Consider the following 15667-nt stretch of genomic DNA (forward strand, 5'->3'; position numbering starts at 1 on the left):
ACCATGGCCTCCCTTTCTTTTCCTTTCAACCTCCCGATCTTTGCTCCTATTTCCCCCTTTTTTCTCCCCTCTTCACACCTTCTTGCCGTACCCCAATTCATGACGCTACATGCAACACCCAAACATGATGCAGAATTCATGCACTATTATCTAGCACACATACAAGCACACAGCACTGGCATTATTACCTTCACACCAAGACAAAAGTGTCTGGGGCAAACTGATAACGAACCTTAAGGAGGCTTAAGAGTGAAATTGTGCTACTCTTGGCAGAGCTCCCACTGCTGTGTGTGTATCTGAGTGTGTGTGTGTGTGTGTGTGTGTGTGTGTGTGTGTGTGTGTGTGTGTGTGTGTGTCTGTCTGTTTAGTTGCTTACATGAAACTAATTTAACTCAACAAAGTAGCCCACTCTGATTTTAAACACTTGACCTTCTAACATGATACACCGCATGATTATTTGATGGAGCAGGCAGATGGTCTCTACTCCTTGTTAACACACATTAAGTAAATTATTCTCCTTGAGATTTAATGATTTAAGATGAAAAGTGATGAAAAAAGCCTTCAGACTATCTTCTGATGTGAGACATTCTGCCAAAAATAAGCGCTCCAAATAAATGCATTTAAAGGAATAGTTTGACATTTTGGAAAAATGTGCTTATTTGCTTTCTTACTGAGGATTCAATGACGAGATCAATACTGTTCTCATGTCTGTCCTTTTGATGTAGCTGGAGCCAAGAGTCAATTACCTTAGCTTAGCATGAAGACTGCAAGCAGCAGGAAATAGTTTTGCTCTAAGGTAAATTGAAGAAAACAAATCTGCCTACCAGCTCACTAAATAACATATATGTGAAATCGGCAACCTCTCAGGCAAAAAACAATTAAGTCAATGCAGTTCCTCTAATGGCTACTTGAGGTTGGCTCCACACCATAGTATAGACCCCCATGTGAAATACCCAAATTTACAGCAGAAATAAACATCTTCACAGCTTGGTACAAAACACTTTTGATCCAGCTCATTTTAAAACCTGTGACAGCTTTTACGGGGGAGTTTTTTTAATCTCACCTGTTTAAATTTTATTAAGGCCCAAAGTTGCACATATTTAAGGGTGGAGCCGCTTGAGTGACAGGCTGTCTGCAAGGCTTTGTTTCACTCTATGAGTCACATCTACCCTTCACTCCTCCACAGCTCTGCCCTCATACAAATATGGTCATTTCTGGCTCCAACAAACCACGATAACAATGGCAGAAATGCTAAACCCATGGCTTCACAATTGGTGTTCACAAACCAGTGGGTGACATCGCAGTAGATACATCCATTATTTATAAGGTCTGTGATTACATCTCAGTTGTTTAATCCTTACGAAAACCAAAGAGGGAGGCGACATCAGGTGTTTCGTGGTGGATTATTTTTTGACCAAGAGCGATGACTTCCTGAAGGGCCAGCTGGTTGCATGCTATGTCACTGAGCCAACAAGACTCCAGTAATTGCACTACTCTAAGCTTATCGCCTCTCTGCTGTAGCATATTTAATGGGCAGATATGAGAGTAGCATCAATCTTGTCATCTGACTCTCAACAAGAAAGCCATTGAACCAAACATTCAGTCTGTTAGTGTAAAAAATTCCTTTGTATCTCTGGATAAAAAAAAGCTTAATTAATTAATTATCTAACAGTGAATGAGATTACTATGAAATGTTGATCCTTTGTGTCCAGTTAATGAACAGATAATAATCTCTGTATAAAGTTTGCCAAAAGTTTCCATTTCAGTGGTTCCAGATTCTTGAATTTGTGTCAGAGTGTATCCAAAACAAGTACTACAGCGCTTTAATCACCATAATCATGTCCATCTGGTCACAACATTATTATCATTCATTCTTCTTCATTCTGCTTGCTTGAAAATGAATTGACCTAAATATTCCCTTATTGACGTTTTCAGGTCTATGCTAGTGTATGCAGTTTGTAGAACATTTCTACTTTAAACTTTGTCTTATTGTTCATATGTGCTTATTGTGATATAAGCATGTAGCAAATATTTCAGGCAATATATTATTCCCAAAATAATCCTTTAAGAACATGTTTCCATGCAAACTGCAGCGCCACATTTTTTATCAATACTATCTGGTTGGTATCAGGACAATATCACACCAGGTTATGAGTCATTAAGTTTATGATGTAAAACAATAAAAGTTCAAATGAAAAAAGCACAGCAAGGTGATTGTGAAAACTGGAAATTAGATGTTAAATGGTATTTACATACTGGTCCTTTAAAATATGATCTTCAGCTCACATCTTCATTGCTACAGTACAAAGCAATCCTCCTGGCTATGTTTATCTACAACAGGGAATTTACTTGAAACTGTTTTTCTGTTTATTAACATTATGATTCATGTTGAGTCAATGAAATGAGCGCCCAGGGACTTGCTAATGTCCCTGATAATGACATTTTTTGGATAATGTTCTGACATTGAACACAACGGGACAAATGTTTGTATTTGATGATGATGATATCGATGATAAAAGGGTAAAGTGTCTCATTTGTGTGCTTGGTTTTGGAAGAAATGTGTTTTGTTTTAACAAATCTTGTACTAATGACTGAAGAACGGTTTGTAAGAAATGAGATAAAGCAATGCTCGGGGTATTTTTTTTGTTTTGTTTTAGCGTTTGTTCCTCAACTTTTCAAATGATTATTTGTTTTGTTTTTGTCGCTATTTGTTTAGTCACAAAGAAACAGACATGTACATCGCAAATATTTTTTAAACGTGCTGGAATTGTAGCTTAGCAGTATATTTACAAACTCTCAAACCATTTAACAGAAAAAAATTAAATTAATGATGACTTCACTCTCTGAATTAAAAAATAGGAAGAGTCAACAGTACGCTAACATGCTCACAATGTCAATAATAGCATGTTGATGTTTGGCAGATGTTTACAGTGTTCGCCATATAAGGTAAAGGAATGCTTGAGCCCCCAAATTATTTGTAAATGTTTTTACTCGCCCCGTGTTACGTTGAATTCAGACAGGAAATGTTTTATTGCTTGCCTGTATAAAAACATCAATTGACAAATTTGCACACAACTTGTTCAGTAAATTCAAAGTCTTATTTATTAAATCTTATGCTCATTACTTCCCGAACAGACAGCTCTTTCTGACAGGAAACTGACCTGAAAGTGAAGATTTTCTGTGCTCTTCAAAGCCAGACAGACACAGTAATTTTATGGACACAGGAGCTGCTGGTCTACTGCTGCCTCTGTCAGTTAGTTTGTTTGTACAATTGTGTGAGAAAAAAAAATTGACTTTGGTGGTTTAGAGTTAGTTTGGATTCAAAAGTCCCACAGTAACACAAAATACCTGATGGAGGCAGCACTAGACCAGCAGCTCCTGTTTTTAGCAATGTAAAATTACTGTTTGAGTCTGGATTTGAAGAGAGCATAGATAAGATTCACTGTAAGTTCAGTTTCTGGTTGGAAAGTGCTGTGTGTGTGAATGCACTGAGCATTCAAATGGATATACGAGACTTGGATTTTACTGCACAAGCTGTGTGAGAGTTTGTAAAGGGATATTTTGATTTAGGTTTGCTGTTGTTAAATGCGGACTCCTAAAACTTGAATTTGCTTGCAAAACAAAGTTTTCTTCACAAATTCAGTGTAAAATGGGTTGAGTATTTGAGGTATATATAAATAGTCATTTGGAGGGGGGAAGTATTTCTTTAAGTGTGTTAGCATGCTAACCTTCTTTAAGACTGAATCATCTTTACATCTGCATACATGTAAGGCCATAGAAATAACCATATTTTACAGTTTTTGTAGTCATGCACAAGTACACAAGTAAACCAGTTTATTTCAAGTTCTTTGTTTACTGAAAAGAAACATGATTGATTTATAAATCTAGTTTCCCTTTGTAGGTTTTATTTGTATAGTTCATTTTTCATTGTTAGATTTTTAGACTTTGCCTGCCTTCCTTTGATCTAGACTTACTTGCAATGTAAATCAGTTTCCCGGATTGCAGATCATTCTCTCCAAATCTGTGTCGGAGTGATTTTACTACTCATTTGACCCCTTTTAAAACATCTCAGCCTTAAATCCTCTGATTAAACTGTACTTGTTTTCAACATGAATCAATTTCCTGGATGACGAATTGAATCCAAAATATGTTATCATCTTTTATTGTGTTTTATGATCTTCATAAACCGTCTCATGGCTTGGGAGTGTTGAATGTTATAAAAGCCTGTCTGATTAATTAGATGAGATTAGTCTTTGATTAAAAAGGGTTTGATAGCATTTTAATAGGCTTGGTTTCAGTTGGATTACAGGGTGAGCAGCCTCAGGCATAATACCATAACTCACTGCTCCTGATGGATGCGCTGTCACTCAGAAGACTGTGTGTGCGTTTCTTTTCTCTGTGGATATCCTACGTAGGTGTTGTGAATATGTGTGTGTGCTTCTTTGTGACCGTGTTTGTGTGTGCATCACTCCTAGTACATCCACCATCTCACTAGACGACATTAAATTCCCACCCTGCTTTCATCTTTGTTTACTGCATGCACAGAAATCATGCCACCTCTTACGACACATTACCAAAGCAGCAGTCTCCCTCTCTTTTTCTTCTCTTTCCCTGTATTTTTCCTCTCTCTTTTACATTTCTCTCCTCTCAGCATTAGTGTTGCACTGAGTCAGGTGCAGGTCCCAGCGGGGGCTTGTAGAGTCAGATGAAGGCATAAAACGAGGCACTAGAAATAGGAAACACAAGATTAAAAATGCCTCAGTGATGGCTTAAAAAAAATACACCTCTAATATTTTCCCCATTTTTATTAATCACATTTTTGTTTTGTTTTTTTAAATATTTTTATTAAGTTTTGGGTGGCTGCTGTATTTTCGTGACAAGATGGTTTGTCTGTAAGATTTTTAGATCTACCAGCTCAGTTGCCAGACAAGAAAGATGGGATTTTACATTTCTGCAAACCACAGATATGTTACATTTCTATGTTTCATGCATATTATATCATTGTTTCTAAAGTAACTTAGTTTTGAGTACGATAAACAAAACTGGTTGTTTTTACCGAGACATACAGCGTTTCCAGTCATAATTGTTGCATTCAAACTGAGTATTTTAAGCCAAAACATGATCTTTTCCCAACCAGAACCAGGTAGTTTGAGTGCCTAAACAAAACTACATGTTGCTGGTACATAATAGTGACAAATGTTACATATCTGGGTTTACAGAAATGTGCAATGTCAACTTTTATTGTGGCGATTTGATTGAAATCATCATAAAAATGTTAGTGACTTTCAGTTCCCTGTCTTAAATATACAGTTAAATCCATCTCATAATAATGGTGTGCATACATTTCAGAGTCTTAATGTTATGAAGCTGGTTTCCAGTTTAATTTGTCAAACCAAAATTGAATTCTGTCTGCTACATTGTGATGGTATATTTTATAGAGCAGAGCCCTTTGTAAAAACTAATATAAGTTGATTCTGAAAATCTATGTACCTATACTTTTTTTAGCAGGAATAATTTTCCTTGGTGTCATTTTTCTTTGTGCAGTATGTGTTTTCTCCCCTCTACAATGTTTACAACCTGCTGGCTGTTCTTGATGAGTTTTCATTTTCCTTCCTGTAATAATTGCTACTGTCATGTTCCCGCAAACAGTTGTGTCTTTCTCCTCCTATGCTGGTTTTGTAGGAGGGTCCCTATGTGATGCTGAAGAAGAACTGGGAACTCTATGAAGGCAACGACCAGTATGAGGGATACTGTGTGGACTTGGCCTCTGAGATTGCCAAACACATTGGAATCAAATACAAGATCTCCATCGTACCGGATGGGAAGTATGGAGCCAGAGATCCAGAGACGAAGATATGGAACGGCATGGTGGGAGAGCTTGTATATGGGGTAAGTTTAAAATGTTTTGAGCTTACTATAATGTCTCATCTCTGGTCTATCTTTCTGCGTCTTTTCTTAAATATACTGTAGCGAGCATCAGACAGCGAGCTGTGATGTAATAAGTGGTCCCATCTCAACACATTACATAGTGTATATTTCTGGTATATGTCCCATAGAGTTCAAGACCTCACACTTGACACTGCACTCCCTGGGCCCTCCGCGATACACGGATGTATCTATTTTCATACATAAAAGTGGTATAAATGAGCCTTTACAGATTAATCAGTTAATTTATTTATTTGACATAGTACCTCATAATTATTGAGGCCAATTTATTTCATGAGTGTGCTGCAAACCTAGTTTCAATTTAATGCAGTATACTACTTTTTTTAAATCAATAAACCTGTATATAATAACGTATAGCATCAAAGGTTCAAATACCTCAGAAGGACAATGCAGGGTACTATATACACAGGGTAGGAGAGTAAAACATGTTAAACTTACAGTGTACTGTTCTGTAATCTAATACAACATTACAAATTATGACATCAGAAAAACTATGTTGAATCGACATTCCCCTGGCACAGAGTTAACATAACTTCAACATTATGATCTTATTATACTGCAAGATTGTTACAATGCATTCTATGTACTCCTGCTGCTATTTTGACCCCTTCGCAGGCCACCACGCAGCAGCTGAGGAATGCTCAAAATAACGCTCATGCTGCACATAAACTTGCATAAGCTCTGCATCTCTTTAGTTACCATGTCATTTTCCTGCAGAGCTGGAAAAATGCTGCGTCTGTTGTTAAGGTTCACTTATTTCTTGTGAATTTAGCAAGTCGGCTAATTATGCCGTTGACGCCTATGCACGGTCTCAGATATCACATTGGCGTCTTGATGCAAACTTTATCAGCATGCAGGAGACAATGCCAGTCGTCACTTTACGGAAGAGTGAAAGTGGAGACGTTTGCTGCAGAACGGCAACAGAATTAATTATCCTCCAGAAACCATATAGTGGAAGGTGACACAGCGGAACCGCTGCGTTGACTAATCAGGTTTGATTTGTTCCAAATACTTTCAGTCATTTCTGATGACTCTTCTGCCATGTAGAGAAGTCCTCTATGTTATGGCTTTATGTCCTTCCTGTTCATCTTTGTGACTTTCTTCTCCTTTCCTTTTTATGTTGCATCACCTGCTTTCTTCCTCTAATTTATTTCATTTCCCTGTCTGAATTGCATTTTGGGTTTTTGATATTCCTCTGCCCTCTCATCCCCTGTTCTGTTTCCATATCACTTCTGACTTCCTTGTCTTTCTTTTGCTGTCTATTCACCTCACATTGTAACATCCTCACTCCTGGCAGCAAAGGAACACTTGTCATTTGATATGCTGTTATTGCAGCCTCTTTCTCAGTTAAGACTGCAGACGTTGTTTAGACACACGCCGCTCCTCAGAAACAGATACTCAGTGTGCTGAATGAATAATGTTTTTGACTACAGATTTTGCGTGTGCGTGCACATGCATGTAAATGTGTGTGAGACCTTGCAGACTTATTTATATTCTGCCAGTGCCACTTTCATGCCTACATATGAATTACTCCTCTGTCATTCTGCTGGTTTTCCCTCTATCTTCCCTGTCTCCTTCAACTCTTTTTCCTCCCATGTCTCTCTCTTTGCCTTGCTTATTTCTTTTACTCCCATCCTTATGTTGCTTCTGCTTCAAACTCCAAAGATATTTTACTGTGCTTTTCTACTTCACCTGCCCCTTGTGTTTCAGTTTTTATTTCTCCTTCCTTTATCTTTGCCCCCCCCCCCTGCAGAAAAAGGAGCTCACAATGAATTTCTGCTCTCCATCACTCTCCTGCTCTACATGAAGTGTCTGCACATTAACTACCTCCAAACTAAACACTATTCTCCCCGACCTCTCTTTATAGAAAGCAGAAATTGCTGTGGCCCCACTGACCATCACTCTAGTGAGAGAGGAGGTGATCGACTTCTCCAAGCCCTTTATGTCTCTGGGAATCTCCATCATGATCAAGAAGCCCCAGAAGTCTAAACCAGGTGTTTTCTCTTTCCTGGACCCGCTGGCCTACGAGATCTGGATGTGTATAGTGTTCGCTTACATTGGAGTCAGTGTTGTGCTGTTTTTGGTGAGTGTTTGTTAAAAACTAGAAGTCAGCACTTGAGTTGGATTGCAGGGCTATAGCAGTTTGAGGAATTTTTAAAGCTTTAGGGATGAAAGAACAGATCTCTTATTTGGCTCACAAGCTAAAAATATTTCTCAACTAGTGGGCTACAGCACATGGTGCTTTTTGGCCATGTAGATCCTTTTTGGACTAATTTCCTGCTGATCAGAAGTCCATTTTGTCAATTTTAATGATATAGATAGACTTCTTTTCTTGGCAGTTTTTACTGGATGAACTATTTGTGATGGTAATAGCTTCAGTGATCATGCAGCTTGATGTTTTTGAGAGTACACATTGTATATGTTTTAAGGGTAATGAATAGCCTTTAATGAAAGAATGTACTTATTAACTTTCATGTATGGCAACATTGCCTTTAGCACCTCAACTGGAATGTCTTTGACAAAACTGAAAATATTCTACTTGCAAGAAATCATTAGATACTTAAAGATGTCCTAAATAGACAGTACACGATTATCCTTCGACTCATTTGCCTTAGTCTGTATTACAATAAATTCTGTTGTTATGTATTTTTTTGATCTACCTGTAGTTCTCTTTCTGTCTTCATATGCCTCTAAATAATCTATACACTTATTATTTCCCTCTGTGGCTCAGGTGAGTCGCTTCAGTCCATATGAATGGCATGCAGAGGAACCGGAGGAGGGCACAACAGAGCTGGGCCCCACCGACCAACCTCCCAATGAGTTTGGTATCTTCAACTCCCTCTGGTTCTCACTGGGAGCCTTCATGCAACAGGGCTGCGACATCTCACCACGGTAAGGGCGGGAAATAGTGTGTGTGAGACAAACAGAGCGCATTTGTGCCTCAGACTGAGTAAGAGATAGTATTGAGTCTGTACACAGAATGTGTTCATGACAGAGTCTGTGTGGGCTGGGGATAGCGTGTGTGTCTGTCTAACTGTCTGTAATGTTAGAGTGCTTTGGTATTAGGCTGTGGTGATTCAGACTGTTGACAATGTGAATCACCTCTCTTAGCACTTTCCTGGCTTTCACTGAACTGGACTGCTTCTCTAGGACAGTGTGCTACAGAAATACACACATAGAGACACAAACATGCAGAAAAAGGCGGAAGTGAGAGGAGAAAACACCTGCACACAGTCCAGCGGTCATGTCCATATGGGTGTGGTGTGGTGGGAGATTTAGCAGTTTGCTAGATGTGTATGAATATTTAATACACCACTGAAGAGGCAGAGTCCAGCTGTATTTTTAGAATATTTATAAGAATATGGCATTTTATTATTGATAACCTGAGAATGCAGTTTAGTGAAATATTCATGGCCATCATCCTCTGGACCTTTGGGGAGCAAATCTAAGGAGAGAAGCAGATAGAAGAGAGTGATAGACGATGAGCTGATAGAAGGAAAAGGTGTTAGCAGCTGAGCAAAATGTGTGTGCTGAAGAGAATAATATGAACTTTTAGCAGAGATGTAAATGGACTCTTCTCACTTTGTCATAGACATGGAGTCGGAGTGATCAGCGGTTTGAATTATGCTGTAATACAAAGGCAAAGTTACAAATTCAGGTTCACTTTAAACACCTCTTCAGATAAGTATTCAGATCCTTTACTTAAGTTAAAGTACTAATACCACACTGTAACAATATTCTGTCAGAGGTTCTGCATTGAAAATGTCACATAACTAAAAGTACAGTCATGGAAATGTATTTAAGTCCTAAAGGCCCCATATCATGCTTATTTTCAGGTCCATACGTATTTTTGGTTTCCACTAGAATCTGTTTACATACTTCACTTTTAAAAAAACTCATTACTTTTCCTCATACTATAAGTCTGAACACACTTGTATTCCCCCTCTGTCTGAAATACTCCAGTTTTGCTACCGTCCCTTTAAGCCCTCCCTCTTGAAAAAGCCCAGCCTGCTCTGATTGGTCTCTGTTTCCAGGTCTCCCAGGTCTGCGCTGTCATTGCAGCCAGGGAATAACTAATGCCACTGCAGCGTCACTTTCCACCTTTTATATAGTATAGTTGTGACATCACAACTTTACAGAAGTCCTGACGGGTCGTTAAAAACAGCGTCTGAATACGGAGTGTGTGCATTTCTGTGCAGTATTTATGTAGCATCTATACCGGCTTTATAACAACAGAAAAAAAGACTTAAAAATCTGACTTTTCATAATATTGGGCCTTTATAACCAATCTAATGAATCCAAAATAATTAAAAGAAAAGCAAACAAGTCTTCATTAAAAAGCTCCCCAAAGCTCGAGCCAAGAAACATTTTTACATGAAAAAAACAAGACTGATTATTAAAATAGCTGCCATTTAATTTGTTGATCAACCAATTTTCTCATTTTTTTCAGCACTTGTATATTTTTCATACAGGTTTTTGTGCAAAAATACTAATGTGTAAAGGAAAAAGTATAGCGACTTAAGTTATCAAAATTGTATTTGAGTGAAAAATGCAATCTTTCCCTCTGAAGTGTAGTAATATGGAAGTAGAAATGGGCATGACATATATATAAAAAAAAAATCCAGTAAAATAAATGTTCCTCAGATTTGTACTTAAGTAAAGTACTTCAGTGCACACGGATATGTTTTTTATTCTTATATTCCGCACATGATCATGTGTGACATGTTGTTGGTCCTGACTTTGGTAGCAATCTTAGTGAGAAGCAGCCACTGCTGTGATGTTTTGCCCTTTGTGTGGGCATGGACATGTTAGAATGATCAACACACTCCACTGGAGCTTCCTTTATTTCACTAACTTTCCATTTGTTCCAAACAAAGTGTTGTTATTGCCCTCATAAATATTAAAAGCTTTTACGCTAAATCACATCACCGCCTGTGCAGCAGGAAATAGGGTTTATCTTGTGGGTGAATACGAAATGTTCAGTGTTGAATATGATGAATATATATGAAAAGGTTGTTCATTTTTTTAACCCCAGAAATCCCTTCTCGATATTAACTTGAACTGAATGTCCAGGCTCACTGATATATTATCTTAAACAATCATTTTCTCATCTCAAAGACTTTTTCTCTGCTTTTAAACCAAGTTTAAAACCCAGTATCTCTCAAACATTTCTCCTGCATTTCCCATTAGCATTACACTTTTGGGAAAAAGGAAAAAAGTTCTTCACTGGTTGGCCAAACTTCACTTTCTTTCTGTTCCTCTTTTGCTCCTCTGCCCCTCTCTTTCGCTCTTTCATCCATCTCTTTCACGCTCTCTCTTTTGCTTCCTCCCCTGCTCCCCGACACCTGTCGTCTCCCACTCCTCCCAACTATACTGTGACTGACAGGCCAATTCGAGCCCCGACACACAAAATGGAAAACACTGACACTAGCTGCATGCACACACACATGCACAGACACACGCACTTAACTTAAACACACATGCAGAAAAAACACTCGCTGTGCAGTTTCACAACAATCCGACGCGCACATGCAGACCCCTCCATCACTTGCAGGACTTGTTATCGATGTGTGTGCATAAGCCACAGCTGTCATAGCGATAATGTGATACTTAACATGAAGCCAGTGTTCGTCATATCAAATCACCCGACCCTGTCACTTCTAATACACCACAACTTCTCTATAGGCTAAGATTAGTGCATTGCTAAGTGCCTAATTATATTCATAGAATGAGAAATATGTCACTTATGCACTTTGTCTTCATAGTTTCAAGGAGATTTCAATGCCAACTTAAGTCTGAGATGTCTTTCTCATAAAGGCAGCTCATAAACTGATGATCTATCATGTAAATTCACGGTGATGTCTAATGTATCATCACGATGTCAGTCTCATGAGACAAACCATATTGCAACGACTGGAACTACAGCTGTTTTTAGTGGTGTGGCTCAGCTCCCGCGATGATCAGAGAGCAAATTGATGGAAACATGCTGCAGATTTGGATTGGGATATGCAACCCCCTGGTGGGAACAGAACAGAGCTTTGGAGAAGCACATCTCGTAATTGTATTATTGACAGTATGGGGACTGTTTTACTGTTTCCTAATGAGGAGGAGGCTGAGGAGGGGTAAAGGCAGTGAAAGAACAGCACATGACAATGGTTTCAAAAGACTGACTCCAAACCACAGATTTATTAAAACCCACTCACTAATGCTTTTTTTCCAATAGTGTTGTACCTATGGCTGTAATATATAATTTATTATATCAATGTATGTAATGACAATGTGAAAACAATATGATAACGTGAAATGTGTTTCTTGTAATTATGAACAGGCAGAGAATTATCATCTGAATCTTTAGCTCCCCATAGCTTTATAGCTGTCAGGAGCTCTAGCTAAAGAAATTCAGCTCACTGTTAAGCCATCCGACCTGCATTTCACTGTTTCGGTTGACTTTCACCACTCTTACAGCGCCATTTTCAGTTGTGGCATGCAGTTTTAAGTCAATGATAAACCCAGTGGAGCATCCAGCAGCTAAAGAGCCAGATATTTCCAGTTGACCAAATACAAAGCTATTGTAAAAGAGGGAATGTTGGACTTAAAAACACTCCAAATGAATGATAATGTTGAACTGTCATAACTGCATATGTAAATAAACAACTGTTTGCTAGTAAGTCTGCCATAACAACTTGAAAGATGATAAAATGTCAAAGTTGCACTTAAAATGTCTCTACTGTCCCCAAGTGGCCAAAAAGAGTCAGTTAGTGCAGGTTTCATTATGCTGCATGATGGTTGTAGCAGAGGCCAGTGTTGTGGTACTTTTCGAAGGTTTCGGTTGTGTCTCGGTCTCAGACAAAGAGGACTTGGGATTTTATTTCAAGATTGGTCATGACCACTACTGTAGGGGAATCTCTAAATTACCTGTGAAAAACGGAATGTTGAGTAAAGATGGATAAGTTGTATCAGCATACAGTAAATGGCTCAGTATGCTTGAAAGAAGGTGTTAATACATGGTGTCATTTAACCACGAGTAAAGGCAAAAGTGTTTTCAGTTAAAGCTAGATTTCCAGTTCAGAAAGTTAGAAAAGTTGATGTATTCAGCCTAGCCAATTTCAGGAGTAGAGCTCTTCAGCAGTGTTATAAATAAGCTAATAAGCACGTTGTTTGAAGCACTCATATGCCCCAAGGCCATGCAGCATAAAATAGTGCCACAGTATTTTTGTGAGCTACCTAGTTGCTAGTTGTTATCCTAGTTATAAGTGATTGTCATTATTGATAACCATCCAGATGATCTGGCATGACTAAAGCTTCCTGCCTGAGCAACACTTGTCAATGTTTCTCACAGGTTCTGAGGTAAACATAAACAAGACAGTGGAGTGGGGTGAAGCATTGCTCCATTTGAGTCACGCTACTACACTCACATATTACACACTCCACTCTTTGCAACACATACCCACCATACTCTTCTATTTAATCTGTCACACTCTGCTCACTCTTTTGTTCTGCCAAAGCTGCTACTGCTACACCGCTCACAGTGAGCATCACTGCATCATCGCCATCCTCATCATCAGCTGCATTCACCTGTAGCTGCAGTAAGAAGTGAGCTACTCCCTAATCTTTCTGCAAGTGGTCTTAAGTGTATGGTGCAGGGAGTGATGAGTGACTTGCTTAGACGTCAAACATGCACTGTACCTTGTGCCCTCCTGAACTGACTGAGTGAAATGCAAATTAATGATGCAGTTCAGGATTATGCAAGAAGTAGACAGATAATCAGACATAATGGTAGAAGAGAGAAGTTAATTTGTTCATCAGAATCATTGATGAAGAGATGATATAACTCTGCAGACCAAGCTTTCTGCCATAAAACCATGTGATGGATGAGCCTTCACTGTGACACTGGCTCTGCAGCGACGCTGGCTCATGTCCTTAGAAAAGGAGACGTGTCTTGCACATCATCATGTCATATCATTTTTCTATCCCCTCAGTACATATCCTTTAGTCTCCCATCCTCATGTTCACCTTTAAAGGCAGACAAAGTCATAATGCTAACTTCAGTCACGGCTGACAGCAGAAGTGTGCTACAGATACAACAAAGACAGATATTATCATATAATAAGATGTATTCCTACTTCCAACTTTCATCCAAAAAGAAACATCCAAAATGTAACATTTACTTTTAGAACTACATTAAAGATATAGCACAACATATCTTATTCACACTTAGTTCATCAGCTCCTCTATGAGCTGCAAAGCAATGTCTGTAAATAACACACTGAGCAAATTACTCATAAAGGAGAGTATATAATAGAATTGGAAAACTTTTGTATGCCTCTATGCTGGCATCAGCAACGGCCGGAGGCATCATGTTTTTATATTGTCCGTCCATTCCATTCCTGTGAACACAACAACTCAGAACTGCTTAGAGGGAATTTCTCCTAATTTGGCACAAACTTCCACTTACACTCAGCAATAAACTGAATAGATTTTAGTTTTCAAAGGTCAAGGTCACTGTAACCTTATGTCCATCTATTCTTTGTGAACATTATAACTGATGATGCACCAACTTTTCAGAATTTGTAGCCTCTTTGAAGTGACTTCCGTATTTGAAGCATTGTCTGTTGTCATGGCTACATACGAGTCTGGACAGACATAGATGTAAACGGCAACTTGACTTGTTAGCATAGGCATACAACTGCAAGGCATTGATTTCAGCTTGCTAATGTCTCTATGCTCAGGCAAAGTTTCATTAACAGGTCCACAGGATTTCAATTACAGAGAGTAACACTCTTCAGTGTTGTGTTGATCAGGTGTCATTTTTCACAGAAATGTGTGCAAGTGGAGCTTTAGTTTCTGCATGCGTCAGTAATCAAGTAATTTCTTTAAAAGCACTTTATAAGCTGGAAATGGTGATGAAGTGAATTATATTAAAAGTTGTTGGAGTGTTGTGACACAAAACTGCTGAATTGATACTATATGAGTTTGAATGCAATATGAACAATTTTGTTTTAGTTATTTAATGAGTCCTTTGACAGACTGTTGACCTGCAGTTTTTACAGTGCTAACTGAGAAAAAATCTCTACCCAAACCACAAAAATCTAAACAAACTGTAAGAAAGATAGAAAACATATGTACTGTACACATGACATTCTCTACAGTGTTTTCCGTCATGGAGTTGTTACTTTTTCTGTCTTACATCTGTCGGCCCCCACCATGGATTTTCATTTATGGTGTCATCCATTTTATCCATCCTTCTACTTGTATCGTCAGTGGGAATTCAGCAGGGATCAGTCCTGAGGTTGACAGAGACTGTGGAGCTGGGAATAAAGAGAAGAAAGCATAGGAAGAATTTTTTTTACAAACTGTTTTTTCTGCGTGTGTGTGTGTGTGTGTGAGTGCGTGTGTGTATGTATGTTTGCAGTCTGGTTATCGTTGGCTATTTACACTATATGTGTATTTGTATTGCATCGCTTATGTGTTAAATGTGTTGTCTTGCAACCTTTATGAGCATCTGTCTGCCAACTGCTCTCCATGTGTTACACGCCAGTTGTTTGACTTCATATACTGACCGTACGTGTGCAAGACTGTGTGGGTTGTATATTGTGTTTTGAGCTGCCATAGTAGGTCCATTGGTATTCAGTGTGGGTCCCTCTCTCCCTGCTGCAGTCATCTCTGCAGTCTGGGAGACACAGTATAACACACACTCCTATTCAATTCTCCCACTTTCTCT

General features: G+C 38.6%; 1 protein-coding gene across 1 annotated transcript in view; it reads left to right on the forward strand.

Annotated features, from left to right (window-relative positions):
- gria4a (glutamate receptor, ionotropic, AMPA 4a) overlaps positions 1–15667 on the forward strand; it is a 122980-nt gene that overhangs the window by 76657 nt on the left and 30656 nt on the right. Inside the window, exons 11-13 of the mRNA XM_042486326.1 lie at positions 5683–5889; positions 7814–8029; positions 8678–8838. Of these exons, the coding sequence (XP_042342260.1) occupies positions 5683–5889; positions 7814–8029; positions 8678–8838 (584 nt within the window). The remainder of the gene's footprint in view (positions 1–5682; positions 5890–7813; positions 8030–8677; positions 8839–15667) is intronic.

This window comes from Plectropomus leopardus, chromosome 5 (assembly GCF_008729295.1).
Source record: "Plectropomus leopardus isolate mb chromosome 5, YSFRI_Pleo_2.0, whole genome shotgun sequence".
NCBI classification, from domain to species: domain Eukaryota; kingdom Metazoa; phylum Chordata; class Actinopteri; order Perciformes; family Serranidae; genus Plectropomus; species Plectropomus leopardus.